This window comes from Schistocerca piceifrons, chromosome 4 (genome assembly GCF_021461385.2).
Source record: "Schistocerca piceifrons isolate TAMUIC-IGC-003096 chromosome 4, iqSchPice1.1, whole genome shotgun sequence".
Classification (NCBI taxonomy): Eukaryota; Metazoa; Arthropoda; class Insecta; order Orthoptera; family Acrididae; genus Schistocerca; species Schistocerca piceifrons.
The window spans coordinates 85,470,465-85,489,807 of record NC_060141.1 but is presented as its reverse complement, the minus strand read 5'-3'; the positions used below and the strand labels follow the sequence as shown (position 1 = coordinate 85,489,807).

Sequence of the window (19,343 nt, the reverse complement as noted above, 5' to 3'; positions counted from 1 at the left end):
TTTTTTAAAAGAAATAATTTTTCAATCAGAGTCAGAAAAAAATTAATGTGCCAGAATCAGAAAGGTATTAATGTTTGTAACAGCTTCAATGCGGGCAGCATTGCACAGCGCTGAGCCAATATCCAAAATTATCACTGAACATTTGCAAGTATATTTATTTATCAACTAATCTACTGACATTATTTGTATGAAGCAGTTCTACGGTCGGCATTGCACTTCGCTGAGCCAAGATTGAATATTTTTTATGCCTACTGTGGAGAGAACAGAATACCAAGATTACATCCGTTGCGACTCAAGAGCTAAGGAAAATGTATTTCATAGTTTATTTAACTAGGGAATTTTATCAGTTTATTGCAGGGGGCCATAGAACTCGGTGTTCACGAGACTGAGTAAATTTCAGAGGGATTCATTTCAATATAGGTATTACACACTAGTTTTCCAGATTAGGTTGTTTAATTTTTCTTTGGATTACAGTAAAACTGATTAAGCACACCGTTTTCTCAACAACACATTACACACTAAATGTCAGTAAGACAAACATGACGCATTGTATATCCATTTATAAACACAAATAATTTAATATAATTAAAAGAATGTTACAATGTATGGCACGTCTGTTAGATATTTTTTCTTAACTGTGGTAATAATTAATAATATATTGATTAAGTAGGTTACAATATTTTTCCGAACTTAAGGTCACAGTGGAGATTGGGAGTTTATTTAAAACGTCGCAGTCAGCAGTATCAGGAGCGAGGGCTCGGTAAAACTTCCGAGTCAGTCACACTTGATGCAGCGAAATTAGAAGAAATATCACATCTTCAGATAGTGTTCGAAGCTATGAAATGTTATAGCAGCCAACTATGTAGAGAGTTATATTTTCAGATTGATTCGATTTAGTGTTGGAGAAGCTTAGCTTACTTTTGTTATGTTTAATTTTTTATCTCGTCCTCACTACCTGTGTGTGATATAGCATCCGAGTCATTGTCTGTGTTTGTATCTGTGTCGTGTACTATGTACTGCTGATGTGTCATATGTGTATCCTGTCTTATTCTAGCTTATGATCTTTCCTGTTTATATGCCACTTTTAGTGCTCGCCATAGTCCGTCTGTGATGTTGGTTATAGAGTTCCTGTCAGCTTGTCTGCATGTTAACAGTCCTATTCCCTGATTCGCTAAAGTCGATCTGATATATCCTCGGGTGCCATAGATGAGTACACCACAGCCTGTTTTAGCCCAAACCTGCGGAGAGGCACAGGATACGAGCGGTGGCCCATGAGAAAGTTCACCAAGCCTTGTGTTGGATTTATGTACTTCAGATTCATCCACTCTTGGATACTGGGGAAGAAAGAAGAGACTCGTCTTCCCTTGTCAGTTGTGTGGCATTCTCTCTGCCATAAATAACTTCTCCGCTTGTTTAATTTCCGTTTATCGGTAACGTCTTGTCCAGCCAGTAGGCTGCTGCTTTGTAGCGAAAACTTCCATTACCACACGCAGTGCCTCAATCGAGATCGTGCCGAAAGCCCCCGAGATTCTGAAAAGATCACTCCTCTGGCCGTGCCTCACAATGGTTTCGTGCGTACCTAAGCATAATCGGTGTGCCCAAGCACAAGCTGCAAAACAATTTATTGACACAAAGAAATGATAGAAACGTGTGCGCTAAGTTTTTGCATATTGCAGCGTGAATTGCGATGATGGCAAGGACCTAAGTAGTGCGTGGGAGGGGCGCGGATGTTGTTGGAATTCCAGCAATTGTCTATGGCATTTCCATAAAACGTCATGGAAACACTATGGATTTCGCACTGAAGGTAAACTTGAGTTCTTTCAAGCAGAGGCTCATATTTCCCGGAGACAATCGTGCGACACGTGTACTCCGTAACACTAGCCGTCTGGAAGTGTTCTTACTCTACCTCGAATGCCGTTGGCCGTTTCTTCGGCGGTTGGCTTCAAAGCATCTTCTTCATTCAGCTTCACCCACGTCGCCAGCCCACTTAGTTTCTGAAGGCACACTCCCCTTTCATTCCTAATACAAGAACTACTAAAGAACTTGTCTCTTTCAGGTTTCCTAGGAAGTGACACGTTCGTATCAATATTTTGTAAGTTAGCGTCGGTGCTTTGTTTTGGGTGTATGGAGATTCCAAGGCTAAGTTTTTCATGTGCCCGTTTAAAGACGGAGCGCTAGCGCTGTAGGGGAACTGTGCTTGAGGAAGTACATTGGCCACATATTCTCCTTGCAGCAGCGAGTACATCATTATACCCCACGTACAGCAGAGATTGCCATCTTGGAAAGGTGGCAAGTTCTCGCAGTTTGGAGTTGGCTGTGTGGCTGGTAGCCACATATAAATTCTTCGGTTCTCCCGTTACATTTCCATTGCTGGTCTGGAACATTTCCACGCGGCGGATTCAGGTCCTCATCCTGTCCCGAAAGCAGTCCACTATGATGTACCTGCTGTGAGATCATTGTGGCGGACTTCATCATCCATGAAACTTCTTGGCAGATTAAAACTGTGTGCCGTACGCAGACTCGAATTCGGGACGTTTGCCTTTCGCGGGCAAGTGCTCTACCAACTGACCTACCCAAGCACGGCTTACAGTTTTAATCTGCCAGGAAGTTTCATATCACCGCACACTCAGCTGTAGAGTGAAAATCTCATGCTGGAAAAGTCCCCCAGGCTGTGGCGAAGCCATGTCTCCGCAATATCCTTTCTTCCAGGAGTGCTAGTTCTGCAAGGTTCACAGAAGAGCTTCTGTGAAGTTTAGAAGGTAGGAGACGAGGTACTGGTGGAATTAAAGCTGTGGGGACGGAGCCTGAGAAGTGCTTGGGTAGCTCAGTTGGTATACGATTTAGTCGCTTAAGGCAAAAGTCCCGAGTTCGAATCTCGGTGCGGCACACTGTTTTAATCTTCTAGGAAGTTTCATATTAGCGCACACTCCGCTGCAGAGTGAAAATTTCATTCTGGAATCATCATTCATATAGCGGAAGATAATCGTGAGGCTCTGCCTGCCATGTTACGTCTTGATGGAGGTTACTTGTACCAAACGAAATGTGTGGGTAGATCTTGATGGTGATCGTGGGAGATCTGATGCCCCATAATTCGCATTCGGCGAAAATTGGTTCTGTGTTTGATGTTTATAAATCAGGTGCCAACTATTGTAGTATAATACGTTAAATTAACGTGTCATTTTTAATAAGATTCCAAAGGGAGTGCCAGCACTAACCAGTGAGCCCGTGTGATTTATTTTTAATTTAATCTATACATATTGCATCCTTTGTTGGAATCTTTCCGCGAGGTCCACTGTTTTGAAGTGGCTGAGGTGGTTGTTAAATGTGGTAAAGTTATTATGGTGGCTTTTGAGGATTCCCCAGCTGTGGGTCCCTAGGTATTAGCTGTCAGTCGGTTTAAATGTGTATAAGTGGACCAAGGTGACCGTGTAGTCAATTGAGTTACTGGAACACTGATATCATAAACCGATTTATGCCCTTGATTTATAAAAAGCAGCAACTTGGTTCCGTCGGTTAAATTATATGCAATCCTGTTAAGAGTTTTTGAATTTGTAGTAATATAGTTTGTTTCTGTTTGAGAGCTCAAAATCCTTATTGTTTCATTAGACCTGTCTAAGTCTGATGGGAAGGCCTATTGAGACCTATGGCGAATGTATATATTTTATCGGCTTCTAAACTAAATTTTTCAGGATCTCTCTCATTTCCTTCTTCGGCTGGTGGACTGCTGTTTTGGTATGCTTATTATGTTGTGGATTGTAATTTAAATCTTGTTACTGGAATTCAGGTTACTTGTTCTGAATTAATTTAATGCTGGGGCACAGTGACCTTTCAACGGAAAGTATTTTGATATTTCATGCGATTTACTTATCTTACTGTTGTTTCATTTATTAATCAAATTTGCTCAACTTGCCAGCGTATACCCTATCTAAAATTGTTGGTGTGAAATAAATTGAGAAATGTTATTTTGCTGAGTGTGGGCTTGGCAGCTTACCATTATCGGATCCCCGTGTCCATACCATTTTAGTAAGATTTATTGTCTTTCAAATGTACTTGACCTTGCTCTCACTTCGTGTCTCTTAGAAGCGACCACTATACAAATCAGTCACTATGCATCTGAGGGTTACGTGTCACCAAATGTGCACCATGATGTTGCTATGCTATCTACTGCTGTCATTGTATTGAGATTATGAATACGTAATATTGCCTCATTAGGCCATGTCCAGCTGTGTGGTAAAGACTCAGAGTACCTAAATTCAGTCTCTAATTCTGAAGAAGCATCTCCTCGTTTCTTGCTGAGTAACCCTAGCTCTCTAAACCGTTTTTCGAATTTAAAGCCCATGGCTCTGTGCCATGTGCCACCACAGCAACTTATTAATTGTCTTCTCTTTATTTAGTTTACTGTGCATCCAGTTGGCGCCCTCGCCAAACTGTTCTATGATATCGTTGTAAACTTGTATTTTTCTCTGCCTCGTGATGACTGGGTGTTGTGTGATGTCCCTAGGTTAGTGAGGTTTAAGTAGTTCTAAGTCCTAGGGGACTCATGACCATAGATGTTAAGTCCCGTAGCGTTCAGAGCCATTTGAACCATTTTTTTAAAACTTGTATTTTTATTCAGTTTGCTATTTATAAATCATTTTAGTATTGTTATAATTGATTTTCAGGACATCTAATAGACTTGCTCTATTAAGCTCGTGCATTCCACGTTGACACAGAATGTTCTGCTACAGGGCACTGGGTTCTCGCACAGAAAAAGTCAGATTTAGAAATGGTGGTACAAAATTTTAATGTAACATATATTGCCAGAATACAAAGTGTACAGAATTTTGAAACGATTTACGCAATGTACAAGACGGCGCACGACGTGTCTCGTCGCCGCAGGGTGGATAACGGGACTCGGCTTCGGCGAGTGTCGTGCAGCTCTTCGGTGGAGCTCGGCTCTTCTCGGGACGCGTCGGCGCCGCGTTAAAGCAGCTCATTACCACCAACCACCTGCAAACCGAAAGACAGTCACCAATGGATTTTACACATTCTAGAAGTAACCCACACCTTCAAGCCCGTCTGTTTTACGGGAAGACTGTAAATTACAAGAAAAGTGGCTTTCAGCTGTTATCCACTGGACAATTAAACACGTGCTTTTATGCACGTCGGTGCATTGGAAAAATCATCAAAGAGGTGTAACGTTAAAGTGTAGCAAACTACCGTAGTCGTTGCTCTCCCGTAGCAGACTTATGCAGCTGTCGTGTTCGGACACTGAATCGCTACATGCGTTCCTTTATCGCGTATGACCTATCAGACATTTGACGCAGCGGTGGTATATAAACACACACACACAAATGCACACACATTATTTACCTCTCCAGGCCGTTAAGGCACAGTAGTCGGAATGTGAATTGTTTTCAGCAGCGTCTGGATTAAATGATTTCTTTAGAATGTGTGTGGATCGAGGAGCAAAGGTGAAGAAACAAGGATATAATAAAGGTTCATGAAACACCTTGTTGCCAGCGTTCTGCTGTCTCATCACAACTGCTAAGTAGTGTCTCTGTACAGTGGTGTAGCTTTTAGGAGTGATGTAGGGTTCAGTCCTTGATTGGATGCCCAATGTTCGTACGTCGTGGGGAATGTCGGCAACTTTAGAGTCACGAGACCAGCTAAAGAGATATTTTAATAAATAAGCAGCTATTCCGGTACACAAACCGCCGAAACTAAGTAGTTTCAGAAGGCTTTCAATAAGCACTGAAACACGATACTTTTACTTGCACAGCTTCAAATGAAGTTGATGATAGCATGATTCCGAGACGAATAACAAACATTTAGAGTTTTGTAAATGAAGGAATCCAAAGTTTTCATGTAACACTATGAGTAGTGAACGTTAGATCTAGCCACACCTTTAAAATATCTAGAAGTGACGCTATGAAGTGATATAAAAGAGTTTGCAAGTGGGAAATCAGTAGATTACTCAGATTTGCTGTGAGAATTCTTAATGCGATCCTTCAATCAAGCAAATCAGACACAACATCACTGCAACACATTCTAGCGTATCACTTCAGTATGCTGGCCCATCCTCAAATAGACGTGATTGATAGGCGCATTGCTACGGCAGTAAAAGATCGGCATAACCTAAGTACTTTGTTCTAGTGAAACCCTGTACTATCATAGATCCAGCATCTCACATACAAACCACAAGGATAACGAACAGAAATTATTTTTATCGCAGACATTTACTTCTGCCGTACGGCGCATAGCGGACGGTACATGCACCAACACTATCGATTTTTTTCCTATTCTATTCTGGATGAGGTAGAAAAGACGGCTTAAGTACCTCTGTACGCGCCCTATTATCTCTGATCGTTTTCTTAACATCACTCAGCGTGATATACGTTCGTGACAGCATAATTGTCGCACAGTCATCATTAAATACAGTTTGTCTAAATCTACCCAACACGATTTTCCAAGAACTACTCCGTCTTTCTTCCAAAGGATTCCGGTTTAAGCTCGACGATTAGTTCTGTTACAATTTCGTATTAGCTGTACAAAATATTGTATAGTCTTAGCAAAACGTCTCTTAATTCATTCGACTTCTATATATCTTGCCTACCGTACACGGACTCCAAACACTGGAACAAGACACTAGATTCATGGTGCGACTTTCTTTACAAATGCATTACTTTTTTCAGACCCCTTTCAACAAGCCTTACATTTGCCTTTATGAAAATCTATTTTACACGGTCGTCTTATCTCATATCTCTTCTATTATCCCTGAACGGTAACACGATGTGATGCGTTCAAGTCGTTCACCACTGATCTTGTAACTACCTACTACAGATTTGTTTACCTTCGTTTTGTGAATTAGTCCACATTTATACGCATTATAAAAGGGCTGCCATTCACGAGCCTAAGTGCAATTATTTTCAGAGTATTGTAGTGCTGCTGATCCTCTCTGATGAATTTGTACATTGAAAACTCTTCCTTGGGTGACATCCGATGTTTTGTTCGCGCCTGTGGATTTTTTGTAGTCCAGTATAACGTAATGCCTCGATTCAGTCACATATTCGAGAAGAGACTCCGTACTATGGAATCTCGGTTCGTGGTCAATGGTGTGATCCAGTACTGAACGCTTTTCTAACACAAAGTGTGGCTCTATACAGGCATTCCATATGGCAGACTGGGATTAACAATGTTACAAGTCCCTTCGGCGAAGCACTGGAAGAAAGTTTGCGGAGTTTATGTGGCGATGTTGATGAAATGTTACTGACGAACTGTGGTGGAGCTGGCAACTTACCGCCGCCACCGCCGCCGTTCCATCCGCCGCCGCCGCCGGACCAGCCACCGCTACTGACCCTCCATCCGCCGCCACCCCCGTGTCCGCCGCCTCCGTATCCGCCGCCGCCGCCTCCGTAGCCTCCGCCTCCGAAGCCACCGCCTCCAAAGCCTCCCTTGCCGCCCCCTCCGAAACCACCACCACCTCCGTAGCCTCCGCCGCCACCGCCTCCGCTCAGCTTGATGATCTTGATGATGGTGGGGCCGCCGCCACCGCCGCCTCCGAAGCCGCCGCCGCCTCCGTGTCCACCGCCTCCGTAGCCACCTCCTCCGAAGCCACCTCCTCCGAAGCCACCACCTCCCTTACTGTAACCGCCCCCGCCGAAACTGCCCCCGCCAAAACCACCCCCTCCATAACCTCCGCCGCCACCACCTCTCCAGCCGCCGCCGCCTCCACTGCTGATATACCCTGTAGCAAGAAAACAGAAGGTTGTAACAACGAAGAACCAACAGCTTAAATTGTATTTAAGTGATCTGTCGAGTACCACTAAGAATGGAAAGAGGCCCTCGAGTTTATACAGTACTGTAACATTCCTATCCCATGAATAGAACCAATTCTAATATTTTCTACCTGTTTTGTTTAAGTAATCATTTTGATTGTTTTCATACTATCCATCTTTTCCCGTATTGTCCTAGTCTTTGTATTTTTTCCTAAGTTCTACACCTTCTAAAATATTTCTGGGATATTCTAGCGATATCTTCGCTACTATTTTCCCTTCACCTGCTTCTGTCAGGCACACGTTAGCTATTCCTAGATGTCCCATTAACCTGCCCCCTCTTGTGACAGCTTTCTGCCGTATACTTCTTTCCTTTCTCTCTTTGTACTTTGTCTATCCGCGTTATTTTTGCCATTCTTCGGTACCACGAGACTTCAAATGCTTTCAGTTCCTTCTCCTCTGGATTCCAGTGCAACATTGCACGGTTATTGAGAGGTTAAGTTTTGTCCTGTAGCTTCGTAACATAATGACGCTATTGGAGAAGTCTGACAAATGAACCGCAGGATTATATCAGGCCTTTGAACTTCAAGATTCAAATTTTCACATTTTAAGACCTCTTGAATGGTCGCAACATTTTAAGACTCTTAAATGTGTCACATCAAGAGTGGTAAAAAAAAAAAAGCGAAAGATTATTCGCGTCCTCTAGGCGGACAACTGGAGGAAGTGCCAACTCTAGCGTCAAATATGTGCTAAATGACACCATAGGGAACTATACTGATGTAGACTCTATTGAAAGGAACATCTACTTCTGTACGGTTTCTTCCTGAGGATTAATGAAAGTAAGTGGCCAAGAAGAAGGTGGATATTAGATCTCAAAGAGAGAAGGACAGACAATAGTCTGCTATGGATGCTATAACTGCATGCGTGATAGGATGACTATAAGGGGATTCTATAAAAACAGGGCCGAGAAGGTAAAATGAAGTGAAACTTGAGAACAGATACGTTTCGACTGCTAAAGACATCCACACTTGGCACTTGGGAGAACTAACTAATTCGAATTTTGAGCATTGCCCATTATTCTGATGCCATTACTAGGTTCCATATATACATGATACAGAGAAGAGCGGTGCGCTACGTCACCGAATGCTTTAGTTGGTGCGAGAGAATTAGAAAGATGCTCATCAAAGTTTAGTAGCATTGCGCACCACGGGGATGTTCAGTATTAAAATAGCGAGAGTGCGCGTTCCTGGAAAGAGACGTGCCATATAAAACTGTACAACTCGCGAAATTACCATGAAAGGAAAATTAGAGAAATCTGAGCTCTTACGAGGGTTTCACTACAGTCGTCAGCGAATTAAACAGAAAATGATGGAAATGGCAGTGCTACCGGATGAATTTTCTCCCACACACCTCAATGATGCTTCCGCAGCATGGATGCAGAAGGAAACTTGCGAGTCGAAAATCTGTGCAACTGATAGTAATCGATTTACCGAACGAATTTTATACAAGCTGCCTGAAGGAGGTACTAGAAGAATGCAAAGACATTTTAATCCCGAGAAGTAGTGCTGTAAGAAACTGCAACTTATTTTTGACGGGTCAGCAATTCACAATATTATCTTTACAGGTTAACATTTGAGGTGTCAAATGTAATCATGTGCAGCACTATTGCGAGTTAATTCACAAATGTAACAGTTTCTTCTAGCAACAACTATGTGGCTCGCTGGAGCTCTGTACCCAAAGTAGTGTCAGACTGCTTATGTGACCCTTAGCCGAGAAAACTGCGGTTTTGCCGTCGGTGTGTCACGGAATTCCCCTCTCCTCCCACAGTCTTGTACAAATAAGACGTTCACTGATGATGTGCGTTTAGGTCGGACAGTTACCCGATATAACGCTATTGGTAACAAACATATGAAAATAGAACACGATGAATGAAAAAACATTTCTCACATCGCTCGGTCACCAGGTTAAGATGGAGTCCGCAGTTTGATCCAGTTTATGTTCTTTGCGAAATAAATGTGAGGAAGGTCCATGAAGGGGAAAGATGCCCTGTGAATGACCTTATTAAGCTCCTTTCTGCCGTACAGTGTAAAATTCAGGATTTGTGGACTTTCCCAGTTGTGGCTGCACTTCGGAGGGTAAACACGTTTTCTGGATGCCTTTCTAAAAAGTAATTAATTTTTCTCGAACTACACCAAGTAAACCGAGAAGCTTGATGTCCGCAGTCGACGGACGGCTAACTGTCATAGTGTCAATAGTGCCATGTAAGCCATGGCATTGATTCGAAGTCTCGTGTTCAGGAACAACGCTACCGTCTATCCTACCTTTGCTGGTCGAAGACCGGAGGTGAAAATTTCTTCCACCACCAAGAGGCTTGTTTACGAGTAATGCGCCATTCCACAGCGTGCGTTAGTGACCACGGCTACGAAAGTGGGCGTTAGGTTTAGAATTTTGTCGTGATCGTCTCTAATTTCATAGATTAACTACTTTAATGATTATTTACGTTACCACCTGCAATGTTTTCGTAGTTTTTTATTCAATTTGCCATTACAAAAAATTAGTGGCTATATATGATGATCTTCACATACATCAGCGATCGACATATTCTTATTATGGTAACATCCTAGTGTTTATTTATTTATTTATTGTTCCGTGGGACCAAATTAAGGAGAAGTCTCCATGGTCATGTAACGAGTCAATACATGAAATTATAACACGTTAGTAGAAACAGATAAAATGAAATACAAGAAACGTATTCTGGTGACAATTCGTAAGTTTAAATAAAGAAAATCAACAATGTAACACTGGAATTTGCTTAAATTTTCAGCTCTTCCAGGAGCTCCTCGACAGAGTAGAAGGAGTGAGCCATGACAAAACTCTTCAGTTTAGACTTAAAAGCATTTGGGCTACTGCTAAGATTTTTGAGTTATTGTGGTAGCTAATTGAAAATGAATGCAGCAGAATAGTGCACTCCTTTCTGCACAAGAGTCAAGGAAGTGGATTCCACATGCAGATTTGATTTCTGCCTAGTATTAACTGCTAACTCTTGGGAATAAGCTAATATTGCTAACAACAAACGAGATTAAAGAAAATATATACTGTGAGGGCAATGTCAGAATTCCCAGACTATTGAGTAGGGGTCGACAAGAGGTTCTCGAACTTACACCACATATAGCTCGAACAGTCCGTTTTTGAGCAAAAACTACCCTTTTTGAATCAGAAGAATTACCCCAAAAAATAATACCATACAACATAAGTGTATGAAAATATGCGAAGTAGACTACTTTTCGTGTTAAACTGTCACTTATTTCAGATACTGTTCTAATGGTAAATAAAGCAGCATTTAGTTTCTGAACAAGATCCTGAACATGGGCTTTCCACAACAGCTTACTATCTATCCGAACGCCTAGGAACTTGAACTGTTCCGTCTCTCTTATAATATACCCATTCTGTCTGATCAAAATATCAGTTCTTGTTGAATTGTGAGTTAGAAACTGTAAGAACTGAGTCTTACTGTGATTTAGCATCAAATTATTTTCCACAAGCCACGAACTTATTTCATGAAGTCGGCTTGATATTCTGATCTCGAATAATTTTCAAAGAAAATTTTCCACTACAGGATGCTGTTGCGCTAGTTAGAGGCCTGTTGAAACCAATAACAAGCCTGTCCCTCGTACAGATAGCAGCTTAACAATTATTCTTCAAACTTATTACTCGCTACGTTTACCTGAAGATGGCTGCTGATAAAGTGGTCGAAACACTGCTTCAGCATTGCGAAGCAGGAAACGACGTCTGCAACCGAGACAATACGCGTGAAATCATCTGCAGTCTCCTCTGGGAGCGGACACAGCTAGGGGCCCCGACTGGCTTTGAATAGCGGGACGCGGGTAAACTCTAGTCTCGGGAATGATCGTGATGCGCCGTGTCCGGTGAAAGTGCTCGTGTGCGCGCCACTGCGCATGCGCCTACGAGGGCCTGAGCGATAATAGGGACGTGTCGAATACCGACCCCTTCCTCCGGCTCGATGCGTCTTGAAAGCTTAAAAGGTCGGCTAACCCGATCAGGCAATCAATTTTCATTAAAGTGCGGGTAAAAGCCCAGGAGCGGAGCTTTAAGCTCTCTTCCCTCCACCGCCCGTATCTCCCATCCTACAACCCGCGTATCCGGGTATCTACCGTCTCTCATGAGAGAGCGCTCATCCCATCCCCCTCCCGCACTGCTGCACTCCAACGATTTTTCTTTTCCCTCTTTTAGGAAGGCTGCCGGGTCCTGTCGGCGGGAAGATAAATGCCTCTGGTCGCGAAAGGCCGAACACGCTATGGGATCAGCAACTGTCGTCTCTGCTAAGTGGAACGGATGCTCTAAGATTCACGAACACGTTAGTATTGGTTTCTCAGTAATTTTGTTAACTCACGAAGTGACTGGTTGACTGTATTAGATACGGAACTACACAACCCCATATCTCATACCCAATGCTCACGTTACCTGCTTACAGCTTTAGCGACCACCGAACGTCCAACTCCTCACTCTGATGTGACCAGTCTAGCCCAGCTTGCAGTGTTAATGACGATAGTTTGCTACCCGTCATTCCATGTTATGTAGGCATCATGAATCCAGTCAAGAAATTTGACTGAACAGCATCATAAGTCGTGTTACTACCTCCATTCACTGAAACTACGCAGAAAGAGATGTTGAAAAGCATGTGTCAACAGTCAAGAGCACAAAACGCAGTGCCAAAATAAAATTGGGGATCAGCTGGCACATCCGCTTACGACACACGCATCACATCCTACAAAAAACGTGCATCGGAAGAACATTTATATTACTGGTTGCGACGTTCCTCCCATGTTTTCTGACAGAAGAAAGTGGGCCTTTTTTCAAGCATTTTTGCTTCAAATTCGTTTTTCTTAGCTCATGACTTCGGTGCCGTTGGCATTTCACTTTTTTGTTTCGTGTAAGGTCCTCTACAGTCACATGTGTGTTGGCAGTATGTTGGTAGCACCGCAGCTGCTAGCTTCTTATGTTGTGTAACAGACAGTAAAACTGTTCACCTAGCATATGACGAGTACCACGAATTCCGTCACTGACTGAACCTAAAATAAACAGGTACTAGGTGGGGAGTAAATTATTTCACATTATGTAAAATGGTAAAGCTATCATATCAGGCCCAGTTATCTTTCGTCTGTCGAACAATTTTGCATGATTTCCTTCTTCGCAATCATCTATCAACATGGTGTAACTTCGGTGTTGGTATGATGCTTAAAAGGAAAAACCGTACTGCAATCTCACGAAGTGACACTGTTTGGAAGTCAGTGTTTTAGCCTTCTCTCTGTCTTTATTTATTTCATTCATAAACAAGTGAACCTATCCCTTTACCGAAACACCGTAAAATTAAAAATTCTAATGATTTTCATCAGATATGAGGATAAAATTTTAGTTTCGAAGTCATTGAAGGCTTCTAGCAATGTTTACCTGGCGTTCATTTTAGCTTGATTCAGAATTTGTTAAATAAGGATCATTTTATATCGTTTAATTCAGTGAGATATTATTGGCTTACGCGGCAGCTTTCTAATACGGCTAAAGAACTATAGTTCGTACATCTGTATCGAACAACGAATTTCATCCATTGATACGCCACATTTTCCTTCCCAGAGATTAATAATCTGGCATCTGTTTCCTGTCATACTTCCTAAGGAAGAATATTTTCCTACCTGTCTAAACACGCATTTTTATACTATCAGACAATGATGCTACAAATCCCTTATGGAATCTAGTGGCATAGCCCGAAGACTAATTTTCGCAATCATGTGATTATACTATTTGAATATTTGAAACCATTCGTTCGAAAACAATGTAAAGGTCCTAAGTAAGTTAAACTGCAGTTTTTCTTCAAGTTGGAGTCCCGTACATCAATCCCGATTATTGGCGATACCGTAATCTACTCAGAGACAGCAAAATAGGAATTAATATTCAACTGTTAACATTTATAATCGATTAAATATCTTGGAAAGGACAAAGTGGCAGACCAGAATCATACAACAGTGAAAGAGTCTGACGGAAAGCTAGCGTAATTGTGATTAATTTTCCAGTTGAGCGTAAGAATGTTTCCAAGGCACAAAATTAGATAAAGACATAGCGTGTGCGTCTTACAACATACCTCGGTGTATTAAAATAGGCGTCAAGTAAAAGAAAGTAACGTATGGCATTGTTGACAGCGAGAAGACGAGGAGAAGGTGAAGTGTCTGTTTCCTTGGCACACAATGATCCCTTACTTGCGGTAAAAGGAATCGTGTCTTACATGTATCTGTTGAGTGTGGATGTCTGGAATGGGTGTGTGTATACTCTGATGTCATTTCTGTGTTGTATACATAAGTAAGAAGCGTGAAACCTGATGCCAGCGCTTAGCCTACTTCTCCCGAATGGCACCTTGGAGGCCGCCGAGTTTATCGAATGGGTCAAAAAAAAAAAAAAAAAAAAAAAAAAAAAAAAAAAAAAAAAAAATTATACAGGAACCTCCATTTACCGGACGAATATTGGCGACGACAAAATATTCCAACACAGAGATTCAAACCTCCCTGTCCGACTCGCACGTCACCAAGCAGCCGTTAGAAATCGCCGTTACAAAGAAGAGCAGATAGTTCTGCTTGAAAGTGTGATTACGCGATAATGTGAGCGTCCAACATTAGGTTTGGGGAAGAGTCATATGTTTCTTCAGTTTGAGACGTAAAGTAATTCTCTTCGACAACTCGCATATGTATTGTGTCAGGGATGGTACGTATTGTTTACTTTTGTAAAAATTCGATGAGCTGCAAACTGTTGGAATGTCGTAGAAGTATGCCCGTTTCCCATATATTTATCTTCACCATGACTGTCAGTTCTGGCCCCTTCAGAAGACGATATAACTAATGATTGCAGCTAGAATCCATAATCACAAACATTACTAGCCAACTCATGTGCAATTGCAGTGTTAATCATACATCAGTTTTGCATTCGACATACTGTATCGATTCAGTGGGGGGCAGACTACTTCCGTTCATTTAGATATTGACAACAGTTTTCGTATACATAGGAGAATCTACACGCTATCCTTCCTTCTTTCCCCCCCCCCCCCCCCTCACCAGAACCCATCACGACACACTATATCACCAATCCCAGTGTCAAAAGCTGCACACAACCCCATCTCTTCTGCAACACATCAACCACATCAACAACATATCAGTACAGCCTACTACGAGCAGCTGCAGAAACGCACATTTCTGATGAAGAAGTACCTACGAAACGAACGATTCAATGTCCACCCAATTTGGCGACCGAACTCTGCGACAGATCAGACATCTGTTAGACCATTTATAATACTTGATCACACAAACCACATAGCGCCTCGAGCTATGCACAAGATGCAGATCGAGCACAAAACACACTCGTGCACTTACACCCACACGTACACGAACTACAGTACTCACCTCCCAGCGCCTCGGAGCTGATCACAAGGACCAGCGCTGCCACACACAGCCCCTGAAACAAACAGCAGAACAATCTCTCAGTCTCAGATCACAGATGTGACAGTCTGCCGAAAACTCACCATTTTCGTTACTACGACAATAGCAATTAATAACATTTGTGAGTGTGGATAAATCATTTACCTTCAAAAAGGACTAAAATAGAATACAGTAAATGTTGAAACAGCTTTTGACAATTATGGTCGAAACATATTTTTTTCAAAATAATGAAGGCACAGATGTCATTACAAGGAGCGAAAAATTTTCTCCAACTTGTACAGATACAAGATCCCAATCATAAGTCTCGAAGGAGATGAGAGGAAAGTAGTAGTACAGGCAAGACAGTAGCCTTTCGTTCATGTTATTAAATCTGTATATATCAAGAGCAGAAGAGCAGAAATGTAGAGGAAGAATTACCGTTAGCCGATAAAGGACTTGATACATCAAATGGGGGGAACAAAAGTAAAACACGGGTAACCGAATTTATTCCAGTCAAATCAGATGAGTTCGTGTGCATTGCACTAACAAGTGAGACACACTATTTTTGCTATTTGTAAAGCAAAATGACTGATAAAAAGCATTTTTGCAACAACAAGAAAAGATTTCCTGAATCAAGTCTTTTCTGAAAATAATTTGTCTCCAGTTAGCCATATTTTCATGTGAACCGTGAATTGTAAACAGTACATGCTAGAAATTATGTAATTTTTCTAGATATGTTCATACAGTACGATGAAGATTACGTAAGTAGATGAAGTGAGTAATGAAGAATACTCAATCGAATCCATTTACGAAACGCTTTGTTGACCTAGACTTGAATAATGTTCATTAGTCTGAAGCATTTCACCGCACGCCTTCATGGAAGAGATAGAGAACAGTGAAACGAGAGATGCACGTTTCGTCAGAGGTTTCTTCGTTCCGTTCGAGAGTAATTCATCTTGGACCCTACATTCCAATAAGATCAATGAAACATTTTACATACTCGTTTTACTCTGCGCAGTTACTGTTTACGATGTATAGGGTGTCCTTCCTAATAGTCGTCATCTGCATTTTCACTAGAGTATCGGCAAATGTTTGCAATTTCGTTTTGTGCAATGTGTATTTGCAGTGAGCCCAAATAAATACTGCTTATCGCGTCTTTCATGCGACGTCAAGGGTAGATGAAAAGCGTCGGTTAGTTTCCCGTTACTGTTTCATGCGCCGGCCAGAGTGGCCGAGCGGTTCTAGGCGCTTCAGTATATATATATATATATATATATATATATATATATATATATATATATATACCGCTTATCACAGATGTTTCATGCAAAGCCAGGCGTCGAGGGAAATAAGAAATACAGGAAGACCTCCAGATGATCGACGACTAGTGCAGAATCTTGAAGTTGACACTGACTGTAAATATAAGTCAGGCAACGTGATCTATTACTTTTCCGTCATTTTATTAGCAGCAAATGACTGTAAACAGAACGTACGGTAAAACATCTGGAAATAGCCGCTCTCATGTACCTAAAGTGAAATGAACATTTAAAACTAGTTGTAGGAAAGCGATTATGTCAGACTGAGGTTCATTGGAAGAATCTTAGGGGAACGTAGTATATCCAAGAAAGAGGTGATTTACAAAACAATAGTACACGGATTCTTCGCCAGACGGGGACTCTTACTGGACGGAGTTGTGGGGACAGATAGAGAAGATTCAACTAGGACAGACCCGCTTCGTAAAGGAATCGTTTAGTTAGCGAGAGCGGACAAGGTCAACAAGCTCCAGTGGCAGACATTGACAGGGAGCTTTACTATGCTAATTGTTGTGTTGGCAGAAGAGCCAACACCGTGTTACTAGAGGAGGCCGAAATGCACGCGTTTTAGCTCAAGCAGGCTGGCGTGAGGTCTGGAATATGACAAGGAATTAGAATTCAGAAAGCGGATGTAATTAGTTTGATACTTAACTTTAATCCATTAATGATGAACGTCGCTCTTGACGGTGCATGATTCACAATATTATCAGTTCAGAATACATTATTGAAGAATATGGCGCCTTGCTAGGTCGTAGCAAATGACGTAGCTGAAGGCTATGCTAGACTGTCGTCTCTGTAAATGAGAGCGTATGTAGACAGTGAACCATCGCTAGCAAAGTCGGCTGTCCAACTGCGGCGAGTGCTAGGGAGTCTCTCTAGACTAGACCTGCACTCACTGATAGTAGCGACACGCGGGTCCGACGTATACTAACGGACCGCGGCCGATTTAAAGGCTACCACCTAGCAAGTGTGGTGTTTGGCGGTGACATCACACTAATACCGAGTCGGTACGTTCCAAGAAGGGCCGGACAACACGTTACTTGGTCCCGCATAAGTCTCACGAAATTATCACGACGAGAAGATGAGAGAAACATTGAAGCTTATAGTATTACTCGCCCTGTCCACAAACCGAAAAGGAACAGGGTAGGGTACCCTCCGTAGGTGTAGTTAGCGATAGCACGCCGCCGGGCTTCGAACTACGAATGTCGGAAACCGCTACCCCACTGAGCCACAGCGGCTGCTTACCTTCATGTCTGCGTCTGTTGTGATGGGACTCGTGCCTTTGCCAGCGGCTGGCGGCGCTTTTATAGGCGCCGGAGAGAGCAGCCGCGGACCCCTGAATGAAAAGTGAAGGTGCACAGTCTCGCCCCCCCCCCCCCCCCCCCCCCCTCCAGCACGCACTCTCGCTCTCGGCGGGCCCCGGGCCCCGACGCCGCGGGCACTGCAGACGCGCCGGCTCACGGGTCAGCGTAGGGTCGATCCTCCTGCCCGCCGAGCACTTCTCGCCGACAGCTGGCAGTGCGCTGCTCCTACCCGAGTACCGGCGTCAGCGTGCGGTGGTCTCCGGCGCTCCCGTCAGTCGGTGGCGTCAGCCGAGACAGACCGTCACCCTACTCGCCTCGCGCAGCGTTTGCTGCCGTTTACGTCTAGCACTGTGACTGTGACCGCCGATTAAAGTTTATCATCCCGCCGACGCCGATGTTATTGCAAACGTGACACACGCACGGATACGATAAGCAGCCACCACCATATTTTCCTGAAGCAACTTGTGATGGTGGACTGACATCTGGTAAATTACTACGAAACACCGGTAAATACACAATGCTTTTTATTTCTTCTAGGCGCTGTCACAGGACACGATGTCAATCGTGTTTGTTTTGGCCGTACATTGCCCGCTCTCAGAAACTGCAGTGAAACCAGGGAAAAGAAGAGTACTTTAAAATCTTATTTTGTCTAAAACTGACATGGTGAGACCGTGGCTGTGTACAATTAACGTAGGTTAATTGTTACAAAGAAGAAGACAGCAACCAGCCACTATTAATACTGCTGTTTATTTAGGTATCGAACTGGCAAGTTCATCATCAGACGGTTGTCCTGTCCACATGATTTTCAAGATACGCTTTACATTTTCGATTTTTATTCTTCCACTGTGGCGAAGTATTTTTGATGTGTTGTTGCCGTCGAACATTCCGCGCGATTTTGTTGCGAAGTTGCAGGATTGTATTTTTCGCATATTCCAAAATATCGGGTGATCAAAAACTCAGTATAAATTTGAAAACTGAATAAATCACTGAATAATGCAGATAGAGAGGTACAAATTGACACACATGCTTGGATTGGCATGGGGTTTTGTTAGACAAAAAAAAAATACAAAAGTTCAAAAAATGTCCGACAGATGGCGCTTCATCTGATCAGAATATCAATAATTAGCATAACAAAGTAAGACCAAGAAAAGACGATGTTCTTTACAGGAAATGCTCAATATGTCCACCATCATTTCTCAGTAGTAGCTGTAGTCGAGAAATAATGTTGTGAACAGCACTGTAAAGCATGTCCGGAGTTATGGTCAGGCATTGGCGTCGGATGTTGTCTTTCAGCATCCCTAGAGATGTCGGTCGATCACGATACACTTGCGACTTCAGGTAACCCCAAAGCCAATAATCTCACAGACTGAGGTCTGGGGACCTGGGAGGCCAAGCATGACGAAAGTGGCGGCTGAGCACACGATCATCACCAAACGACGCCATCCGTCAGACATTTTGTGATTTTTTTTTATTTTGTTCTAATAAAACCCCCATGTC

The 19,343-nt window shown here is 42.6% G+C and overlaps 1 protein-coding gene across 1 annotated transcript; it reads right to left on the bottom strand.

Annotated features, from left to right (window-relative positions):
• Window positions 1-4,758: 4,758 nt before the first annotated feature.
• Window positions 4,759-17,806, bottom strand: LOC124796328 (acanthoscurrin-2-like). Its single transcript, XM_047260458.1, has 4 exons — window positions 17,788-17,806; window positions 15,215-15,266; window positions 7,280-7,726; window positions 4,759-4,989 (listed from the first exon to the last, which is right to left on the bottom strand). Exons 1-4 carry the CDS (start codon window positions 17,791-17,793, stop codon window positions 4,976-4,978), a joined length of 519 nt encoding a protein of 172 aa, XP_047116414.1. The 5' UTR covers window positions 17,794-17,806; the 3' UTR covers window positions 4,759-4,975.
• Between the last annotated feature and the right edge of the window lie 1,537 nt (window positions 17,807-19,343).

What these genes read in the sequence shown, in the direction of transcription:
- LOC124796328 (XM_047260458.1), bottom strand. An exon ending in CAGCTCCGAGGCGCTGGGAG is followed by an intron (nt 7,727 to 15,214) that starts GTGAGTACTGTA and finishes TTCTTGCTACAG; the next exon opens with GGTATATCAGCAGTGGAGGC.